Below are 11,242 nucleotides of genomic sequence, written 5' to 3'. Positions count from 1 at the left end.
GTGAACGTAACAACACGTGTGAGAAAAACTTCATTTGTTACAGAAACTAGAAAAATTCAGTAAAACAGGTATCGTTAGAGAAACTGTTCGAATATTGTTGGAATTACGATAAACTAGGTACGCGTAACCATTTTGCGCTATGGTCGATCCTTTTTTGGTAATCACAACGCAAAATCAGTTTGTAACGACTCATCTCATAAAAAATATTTGGCTGTTTTACGCCACGAGATTGCAGCGTTCGTGCTCGCAAAATTGCTAAACTTATTACGCGGCTTGAGATGTGTATTACAATGTGACAGATTTGTAATTTTTTCGACGAGATGAGTCAATTATTGAGCATGTCTAGGCGTAAATGCAGATGCCAACAAATACAAAAGCTGCTCGAGTTCTTGCAGCCATGAATTAAATATGGGCTATTTCCGAGGGTGAGCGAATGAAAGCGGTACAATAGCTGTGTACGAAACTTGCTGTGCACGTAGTCGAGGCATCACGCGCATCCATGATACGTTCATTAATTCGGAAATGCCGTATCGATTAGAATCTCACTGTTTGATTCGCTCGCATCGACCTATCAGGGCTTTGCAATTGTTTACCTCTGAGGCGCAGCGTACTTGTTTTGTCAGTTCATTGCTGTTCTCAGAGGAGTAACAATAAATCAAGCCGATTCTCTGATTAAGGTAAGCATTCGATTAACGCAACACGCATTAGACGATCCTCGGATAGTTGTGGTACTTTATTTTTTTGAAAATCAAAGATTTTAATTTAATTCTAGGTATAGGCGTAAAAACAATGGTACAAGATTTTTTTCAGTTTCATTGTAACGAAGGATGTTTTTGTTGAGAAATTGACGAGTATCATTTTTCACGCTTCTTTTGTCGATGGCTCTCTCTTTTCTCTCTAGATGGAAATGTCGTCTGCGGTTCAACTTCTAGAATGGAACGAAAAACTTCTATCCTTGCTGGGTCTCTGGCCACTCAGTAATAACGACACGCGGTTTACCCTCGGCCTAATTTGTTTACTGATTCATGTGACTTTAGAATACGTGGACCTTTACAAATTCGGCAAAAATTTTGAACACGTCGTGGCGAATCTATCCGAAAATATAACGTACACGACGATCCTGATTCAAGTGATTCTTCTACGTGTTAACAGCCGGCAACTAGGACAAGTAATCCGGGCGGCTTACGAAGATTTTGTCGAGATAAATTATAAAACAACTCTGGAAAAAAAAGTCCTTCTAGACAACTATAAGAAGGTCCGGATATTTGTTGCGGTAGCAGTAGCGATGACACTCTCTACGGCAGTTAGTTATTACCTGGCACCTCTCGTTGGTCTGCTAGGAACCAGTAAGTCACTTTCGCAACGCATCTTTCTCTGAGAAAAGTTTCATTTGTTATAGTAACTAGAAAAATTCAGTAGAACACGTATCGTTAGAAAAACTGTTTGAATATTGTTGAAATTACGAAAAACGAGGTACGCCTAACCATTTTGCGCTATTGTCGATCCTTTCTTGGTAATCACAACGCAAAATCAGTTTGTTCGGTTTACTCTAGTTTTTTAGCTAAGCAAGGCTTTAACGTCAGTTTATTGTTGCACAAGCATTAAATTTTCGCAACAGTTGCAAGAAAATATAGTAACAGTGATCGTAATGAGAAAGAATAGTAACGGATACTAGACTTTCCGGTAACAGCTGGATAACTAATTTTTATTTTGTACCTAGAACTATATTTTTCGATTGTGGTAAAAAATGAAAATAGTTAAGGACTGAGCGGTAACCGGAACTAAACATTTCTCTCAGTGTGTAACTTATATTGGCATAGACACGTCAAAATCCTTGGATATTCGTGATCAAAATGAATAAGAAAACAACTTTAACTATTTCGATAGATATACGCGTGTTACATAGAGAATTTCGAGCTAAAGTTTGGGTACAGTTTTTGACAATAAACATAGCATTTCCCAATCTATTCGGATAGCGGTCCGGAAAGGAGTTTTTTGCAGCGGCAGGGATAAATTAGTGGTCAAAGCAGTCGTCCGGAAAGCGAAAGGTCCCGGGTTCGAATCCCGGTCAAGTCCGTGCCGTGAAACATTTTTCCCAGACCCGCCGGAAATGCACGTCACAGCACATTTCTCTGAATTATGCCCTAGATTTATACCGCAGAGGGTAAAATGCAATTGCTGTCTCAGTGAAAGGAAATTCAACAATGGAGTTAAAATTGCCATACCACACGTATATATTCTATGACGTGTCAAACATTGAATCTTACGCACTGACATACGCCGCTCATCTTCCGTTCGTATTTTTCGCGTCTTTCGGATACGTTGGCCCCAATTGTCTTATCGTCACTTTGACAGTCCACGTGTTTGGACAACTGTACGTCCTTGCGGAACGAATCAACGATATAAATACCAATGGTCAAGAGTGTGGTCTGGCAATAAAAACGCTTGTCAAAAACCACGTGCGACTGATACGGTGAGTTCTTTGACCGTGAATCCAAAATATTAGTCTCATAATTTTAATTACTAATAATAATGATAAAACTGTGTTGACAAGCCTACAGATAAAACTAAGTACGTGAATAAACAATTAATAAACTCTAGAATGACACAGACTCTGGAGGAGGTGTACAATGTTATTTTATTGGGTCAACTTCTTGGAGGAATGATTCTCATATGTATCCTGTCCTACTACGTTTTAGCGGTAATACGGTGCTCATCTACTGGGTTTCTGTTCAACCATTAAAGCTTGATACAAATTTTATTAAAAAAATGTGCCACATCATATGTCTAATTTGATTTATAGCACGCTGAGGGAGAACAAAATTCAGATTTCTTCAGCGTTACCTTGTACATCCTAAGTGTGATACTTAACATCTTCGTTTATTGCTTCGTAGGTGAACGTCTTGTCCAAGAGGTATTCGAAAAATATTAAGTAGTCAACTATAAAGCATCGAGTGGATACGTTGAAATGCACTTGTTCAATTTACGTTAATTTAATCATGGAAACGTTATTTACTGGCAAATGTTATTCGATTATTGTTGATTCTAGAGTACTAAAGTACATGACACATTAAGCGCATGTCGATGGTACGACATGTCATCGGTTCACGCCAAAATGCTCGTCGTATGCATGGCCAGGTCTCAGAAGCCGCTCGTACTGACGGCTGGAAAATTCTACAAATTTTCTATGGGCAGTTTTGCAAATGTGAGTTCGCTGGATGTTTTTAATTCTTGACGTATGGTCTGTGCGATTTAGTAGTAAGACTTTATTTCATATAAAGCTCACGATCGGATAATTGTTTGCCTGGATACATAATTTTCTAGCGTAACTGAATGCGCTTCTCATCAATTGCTGCTCTGATAAACTGAATCCTGGTTAATTTTATAGCGACGATTCGCAAATTTCAATTGGTAGATTTTTGGAATCAGAATCTATTGTATATTGTGAAACGTATTTGAATTGTACAAACGAGTTCTTAAGCTAGTCAGTCTAGTCGGTTGCTTATACTGATAACACATTACCATTTCGACACACTACCAAACGATCTAGTCAAAAACGACGCTGACCAATAATTACTAAATAGATAAGACTGGATTTAAACTATTTAGGTGTAAATACGAGAAGTAGACCCGGATACGTCAAATAAAATTAGCAAATTGGATTAAGAAAGCGTGAGAAAGCAGCGTAATATAAAATAAGCCGAGATTATTGAGAGAGCTAAATTTGCGCAAACGATCAGAAAAAAAAAATTACAGATACTGGCACATTCGGAGCTAAAATAGCATGCGACAAAGAAAGGGACGCCGCTTAGCAAGTATAAATGAACGCCGGTGCTTCAACCAAGATCGTTAATTCCACGTTCTTCTTCAGAAGCGTTAATCCGGTCGTACCAAACAATCGGCTAAGTCTTATTAGCTGATTCGGTTTCGCACCTATTCAAATTCCCGTATTCGAATATTTATTAGCCTTTGCAAAATAATTTTTCCAACGATATCTCTGACAGCCTGACTTGCACGACAAATCTCTAGAAACATTATTCACTCGTGAACTCATTAAATCATTCAAGTAAAACACAATTAACGAATATCTGAATTAAATCACTCCGACAGTTGGCGCCGACATTAGGCCATCGCATTTTATTTTATTTTTCTTCACAATTAGGGTCGTTATATTCTCAACCCTTGTTTAAATTATTTATTTTTTCATATTTTTGCAGAACATTTTCCTTCGAATTGTGATGTGCACTCTTTAAGCGGCCTAGCATCGCAGACAAATGTTTTTTGTTATTATTTGTTTAAAAAAAACGAGCATTACTAAGGAATACACTCACCAACAACCAGGATTGCTGAGCGTGTCGGCTGGTGCATTTATGCAATGGCGATTGTTTTCACCCAAGATCATATCACCTCAGATAATGCTCAGGCGCTTACACACACGCACACACACTCAATTTGACTAGATTCAGTCTTATTATAAACTTTTGGAAGCCTTCGTTCCAACACGTTCAATCGTTTACTAAATTATGTCCTATACGTAATTCGAGTTACATGTGATTGAGCAGGATGCAAATAAAACTAGCCGACAAGAATGATCTTTCTGAAGAATAATTCACATTTAACCGAAACGGTAATATCGATGTTATTTTAACGTTAATTAGTGTAGCAGTTTTTTTTTTTACGTTTTGAGTTGAGATGTAGTGGCTAGTAAATAAACAAATAGGTTATCGATTATTGATACTGCAAAACATGATCCGTTCGTTCGGTTATTGACGAATGGATTTTCAATTTTGCAATTAATTCGGGTTTTTCTTAACTTTAAGGACAATTTTTGGTGGTACGAATTCGGTTGCGATTCATGGTTTTTTTGTGGTCTGTTCAATGGAAACTAATTCGATTAATAATACATGTTTTGTATATTTAACCATAATATCAGGGGCAAAGTCACTTTTGCGAAGTTATGTATGGGGTTATCCTCACAGATGTCAGGTTAGCGAATCATATGGTAAAACGGTGACATGTATTTTTTTACATCCTGTACATCAACGCGAAAGGATTTATTTATAATGTATAGTCTATAGATGGACTTTACTGGACATGGCGGTCAAATTTGTTCGAGGAAATATTTTATTCATGCAAAGAAATATCATTCGGGACAACTAAAAATGGTTACAACAACAATTTGTGTTATATTTGAGTATATTTATTTGAATTTCATTCATAAGAAGTTCAACAGTTGATTGCACTATTTGTGTTTACTGTACCTAAATTTGACAGATACGATAATTTCTGACCCATAAAAGCAGTCTCATCCCTGCCCTATATACTAAAACGAAGCATCAAGCGTGTCGAATATTTGCTAAATATTAAAATACCATAAACGAAGGTATAGTGTTAACGGTAAATTGACATTCTTTCGTTCTCCATTATACTACATGTTATAGTCTAAGCTGACAATTTTATTATCGTGCCGAACCGACAATTTGTTTGTTCTTACAGGTAATGAAAACCTCGATGGCGTACCTGTCGGTGTTGAGAAGTCTCCTTTAATGCAACTAATCCGAAATGGTCTCAATTTTGAAATCGTCATTAGATACATGAATTAATATAGGTAATGATGTACAGGAACGAGTACAATTATAGATTCAAAAATTTGGTAGGAATATTGAATGTACGAAAAGCAGCATACACTGAACGATTTTTCCAATGTTGTCCTGATGAGCACAAGATACGTGCATTAATTCTTGTAGCATATTTTCCCCAAATATTGATCACTGATGAATTATTTTCATGCAATATCACGTATGTTTCCTCAGTCAAGGTTTTACATTTAAAAAAAATTGCTAATTATATAAGTATTGAAAAAATAAAGATTATTTTCACTCAAGAATCTTTCTTCATTTATCGTCAGTATCAAGTATATTTTGATGACAAACAATAATCCTTATGAGCCAAAAATTTTATCGAGTTTAGAATGCAAATGGTACTCGCTACTCAAAACCAGACAAGATACCGAAGTTGGATTATTTATTTTTTTTTTTTTTTTTTATATCACAATCTACCCGAAATTGAAGCGATCCTATTTTTCGAAATTTCAATTTCAATTTGTACTTCGATGAGAAATTCAAAAATCATATCCTATTACAATTTTTGAAATACATACAAGTCGAGAAGGAAATCAGATATTGATTAAATTCAAAACAAGCTTCTTTGTCGTGTCCCGTCCTCCAGACCTCAGATTCTTTTCCCCATATCTATTACAATCAATTAATTATATAATGAAACATTCAACCCTCCCCATTTCCTGCATTCAGAGTAGTGGCACGTGAGTGCATAATTGACGTGTACAAACCGAATCGTCTAACAAGAGTCTTTGGTCAAATACATATTAACCCTTGGAATCACGGATTTTGCGAAACTGAACGAAGTAGCACGGTTGGAGACGTTTCATCCTTTGAAGAAGCTTGCAGATCTTGAAGCCTACTTTGATGATCCAGTAAGCGGAATTCGTCGAGTTAAGACGAAGTTTGGGGATGAAATCGTGACGGATCTGGTGGACACGCTTACGGTTTTCATCCCGAATCGATTAGTGAAAGCCTGACAAGAAGACGATGAGCTGTCCAAGAGGACGGTGACGACTAGCAGCGACAGTCGGTTGCACCTGCGCTATCCGGGTGGACCAAACAATTAAGTTGAATTCGTTTGCGTGTGAACAAATTTGGAAAACCCTTAGCAAAGACGAAGGTTGTCAAGCTGCGTTTGAACCTCGTAATTGTAACGTGAACGCTACGATGACTCATAAGGGGTCCCCCGAACATGCTAATAACGGATTTTAATGGGTGTCAGGTAATTGAAAGGAGGAGCCTTCCGAATACTAGGGTCATGGCATTTTATCCACTGATTGTGAGCCTTAGTTTAGGTGAAAATTGCCTCGGTAGATCCTTTCCCGCACGTTCGTTATGTACGTCCGGTCATAAAGGACCCTAGAGAATAAAGACATATCGAACAATGACTAAATAAGCGAAGAGTCAGTAATACGAGACCTTCAGCGTCGGTTTATTACTCCCTAATTACCACGGGTCTGACCCATTTACAACACTCAATTGGCTGCCTGGACTTTAGGTACGATAAGGTGCGGAAGCGTCACGTATTGTTCAATTAAGTTGACATACCTGCGTGCTCCCACTTTCCTCCTACATAAAAGATTTCCACTCCCATAGCCAACACTTCGGGTAAAAGTTCTTGACCAATCCAAAATTTCCACGCCCCAAAATAATTGACCAATACGAAAAATCAGCCAATCAACAAGCTCCTGCCCCCTTCACATTTCCGTAAATCTTCCAAATACCTTCTTCGATCATTACCTGAGAAGTCAGTTGCCGTTGAGACGTCAAACTGTACAGTCAGTACGCGTCAAGTCCTCAAGTCAACTACTTGTTAATCCGTCTAACAGACAACTATTTAGATCTCTGACAAATTCAACATATCAACGTCACTGCAATAACGATTTAAATGTAAAAACTACTACGAATAATACAACTTGTGATCTTGTAACCAAATATTTTGTATTCAACGTGTAAAGAAATAGTTTGGTTTTACAAAAATCGTTTCAACGAATAATCCCCGATTAAAATCCTTACTCCACTAAAGTGTCGTGCCGAAAAATACGTTGTGGTCCTTCGAGCCGGATAAAATCCGAACTCTAGTATCAATTAACGAAATCAATTCAGTGAAGAAGTGTCAATTAATGCACAAGTGTTAAATCAATTAAGTTCTGTGAAGTTGTACATCAAGATCAGCACAACAATCAAGGTGATCAAGGCAACGAAAGTGACGAGAAACGAGGAGTGTGAGACGTCTCTTCAAAGAAGGCATCTGAACGGTAAGCTCGTGTTGTTAATCGCCAATTCCTTTCATACTTCCCTTCCATTTCGTTCCAAAACAAATAATCTACCATGCCGAAAGACACCTTGGTCACTCGTAAACGCAAACGTGCAGATAGTAAGAAGCGAGTCACGCGTCGCAAAACGGTCATCGTAGAACAGGTAAATTCGTCAGAGTTGAATCGGCTTCAAGTACAGGCCGAAACCCGTTGTGAGCAGTACAAAAGAATCAACGAAATACATGTGCAGTCGATGGAAAGGGATTTATACGAACTGCACGCACTTTCCGACGATGTAAAAGCCTTGAGGGAACGTCATTGCACTGTCATAGCAGAAATGCGTCAATTGATTCGAGAAATGGAAGAGTGTCTCGCAGCAAGCTGAAATTGAAATGTTGTCCGTTCTGTCACGCCGGCTTCCAGCTCTCATCAGGCTGCGTCAACGACGCCGTAAATTTTACGGGAATATTCAAGAAAGACGCAGTCAAAATCAATTAATCACACTTGGAGTAATGAAATTTCATCAACGCCAGCGGCTACTTCTTCGGTAACGCCATTTGTCAGGATCTATCCGTGTCCGATGTGTCGGGAAATGCATTCGGTGTACGAAAGTAAGACTTTTCTCTCGGCAACAATGGAACAGCGGTGTCAATTGGCTAATATAGTATCCCTATGTGGAAACTGTCTCGGCAAGGATCACTTACCGAAGGATTGCAAGGGAGGTACCTGCCGGATCTGTGGTCAGAAACATCACTCGTTCCTTCACTGACGATGTCATTCCTGTTGCTCTACTCTACATACAAAATCGAAACAAATTGAACGTTCCCTGTCGTGCGATCATCGACACAGGTTCCACAGCAAACTTCGTCACTGAAGCACTTGCAAAGGTATTAGGGCTACCGAGAAGAGGTTGCCATATTCCAATCGGGGCTCTGAACGAACTTACAACGGTAGCCAAGCATTGGATTACCGCAAATATCAAATCTACTAACAACTCCAATCAAAAAACTATCAACATTCTCATCGTCCCAAGGATTACATCAATCCCTCCAGATCAATAAATCATCCGTCAATCACTGACTGTTTTATCGAATATTCGACTAGCCGGCCCAGAATTTCAAAAGCCAGCGCCTATGTGGGTACTATTAGGTGCGGGAATGCTTCTGTCCATTTTCTGTGTCGGTCAAATCAAATTATCAACCGTACAACAATCCAGCCTATACTTGCATAAGACAATCATCGGTTGGGTAATCGGCGGAAACATATCTCCATTGCTAAATAAAAAGAATATGAAACGTTATCTCACAAGTCGGAATAATGACACCAGCAGATTATGGGATATTGAAGAAACCAATGTCACAAAACACTTATCAAACGAAGAGGCCGCGTGTCAAGATCACTTCAAAAAACATGTAACACATGGTCAAAGTCAACGGGGAATCGACAGACGGACTCTATTTACCTCATCACGCCGCGCCGTCATAAATGAATCTAATCTCACCGGACGCGTTCGGGTTCAGCTGTTTTGTGCAAAATCAAGGGTTGCACCAATAAAAACCCGGCAAACAATTCTACGGTTAGAGTTGTGCGCAGCGGTGCTTCTGGCTGATCTATGTTCAACGGTAAAATCAACCATAAGTGTCGAAATAGATCGAACAATTTTTTGGTCGAATTCTACGATCACCTTGCATTGGGTCAATACATCTCTTCGTCTCCTTGAGACCTTTGTTACCAGTTTGGCACTACATCCCTCCTAGGTTGCCACACGTTGGTGGTTTCTGGGAAGCAGCGGTGAAATCATTTAAACATCATCTAAAACGAGTGGTCGGCTCAGAGCTGTTTACCTTTGAACAATTGGATACTCTAGCCGTTGAAATGAAGGCGATTCTAAATCCAAGACCGTTGACTCCACTATCATCCGATCCCAATAACCTAACTGCACTCGCTTCCTCTCATTACCTAATTGGCGATTCACTTGCGAGTTTACCTAATCAGGACCTTCCAGCTACTACGAATAATCGTTTGTTTACGTGGCAAACATATCCAGAAGGTCAAACAAGACTTTCGCACCAGGTGGCACAAGGAGTAGGACTGTGCGGGTCAAGACATCAACTGGTCGACTAGACAAAAATGTCAAGAGACTAGCTCTGCTACTCATAGATGGTGAACAGTGTAACGTTTCGACTACACCCGCTAAATGGTCAAAACAAGGGCTGATGAGAGTTCGACCCACGGAGTTGGACACGTGGTGTGTTTCTTCGCCGGTTTCATCTATCTTCATAAGAAGCGGGTCTCTCGGTCAACAATTCTCTTGGAGAAACAAGGTAACGAGTTTATAATCTCTCAGTGACGGAACATCAGATACCGAGGATCGTCACTAACGCGTTATTGGAAGTAAAGTTACCATCGAGATAGACATTTCAAACCCAGAAAATGAAAACTCCAAAAACGACATCAAAATTAAAGAGAGACTATTTAAAAGGAAAAAACAAAATAAATGAACTTAAATCCGAGAGTCAAGAGTATCGATGAAAAGACAATTATTTACAATTTTGACAATGCGCCGCTCTGTTCAAAGAATTTACACCTCGAATGAATGAATGATGGAATGGATGAACGAATGAATCTTAAACTTATGGACGGCTCGTTTTTTATATTTATATACAAAGACAAGAAAAAAAGAAATCGTGTTACGTTTGGCATACCTCATAAAATAGGTACATAGTTCACTTGCAATTTAATAAAATGAATTCGAAAAATTCTTATAATTTGCCGTCCAACGCGAAGGCTCGAAAGCTAGCAAAAGTGTGAATGATTAGAGATGTAGGTAGAATTAAGTATTTTAAACTAAATCAAATTGAGCGACAAGAATTGGCTAATCAATAAGAAGAAGGAAGGTTAGTAGGAAGATTGATAAACCACCTGCAATGATTTCAAATAGAGATAAAAGTACCTAAATTTTCTGGAGAAGATAACACGAATCCTTGAGAATTTTTAAATGACTTGGAAAGATATTTTGATCTAAAACATGTACCAGACGGATAAAAAATATTAGTTATTCACGACGCATTGAATGGTAGAGCTAAAATTTGGTTTGATGAAAATAAAAGTAGGTTGAACGATTACGAATGTTTTAAAACAGAATTTTTGAAAGAATTTTATTCCGTAGCTGTAAGAATCAGGGAAAAGAATAGTTGGTCTGTGCGTAAATTCAAATGGAGTGAAAATAATTTGCAAATTTATTTTTTACAACAAACTAAAGAAGCTCAGTATTTTGAACCCAAGTTATCGGACTACGAAATGAATTATAGTATTGTTCAACAAATGCCGATTAAATTGAGGGAATCGTTAGTTGCAATTGAT

General features: G+C 38.4%; 1 protein-coding gene across 1 annotated transcript; it reads left to right on the top strand.

Annotated features, from left to right (window-relative positions):
- The first annotated feature begins 587 nt into the window (after positions 1-587).
- On the top strand, positions 588-5,813 carry LOC124215583 (odorant receptor 13a-like). Its single transcript, XM_069134855.1, has 7 exons — positions 588-677; positions 902-1,346; positions 2,188-2,473; positions 2,602-2,701; positions 2,804-2,914; positions 3,050-3,205; positions 5,497-5,813. The coding sequence occupies exons 2-7, from the start codon at positions 902-904 to the stop codon at positions 5,545-5,547; spliced, it is 1,149 nt and encodes a 382-aa protein (XP_068990956.1). The 5' UTR covers positions 588-677; the 3' UTR covers positions 5,548-5,813.
- The last annotated feature ends 5,429 nt before the right edge of the window (positions 5,814-11,242 follow it).

This window comes from Neodiprion pinetum, chromosome 3 (genome assembly GCF_021155775.2).
Source record: "Neodiprion pinetum isolate iyNeoPine1 chromosome 3, iyNeoPine1.2, whole genome shotgun sequence".
NCBI classification, from domain to species: domain Eukaryota; kingdom Metazoa; phylum Arthropoda; class Insecta; order Hymenoptera; family Diprionidae; genus Neodiprion; species Neodiprion pinetum.
The sequence above is the reverse complement of the archived record's forward strand: the minus strand, read 5'-3'. Positions and strand labels throughout refer to the sequence as shown.

Coding starts and splice junctions, on each gene's coding strand:
- LOC124215583 (XM_069134855.1), top strand. CDS start 902: ATGGAAATGTCGTCTGCGGTTCAACTTCTAGAATGGAACGAAAAACTT. Junction 2,474..2,601: donor AACCACGTGCGACTGATACG/GTGAGTTCTTTG, acceptor AATAAACTCTAG/AATGACACAGACTCTGGAGG. Junction 3,206..5,496: donor CTATGGGCAGTTTTGCAAAT/GTGAGTTCGCTG, acceptor TTGTTCTTACAG/GTAATGAAAACCTCGATGGC.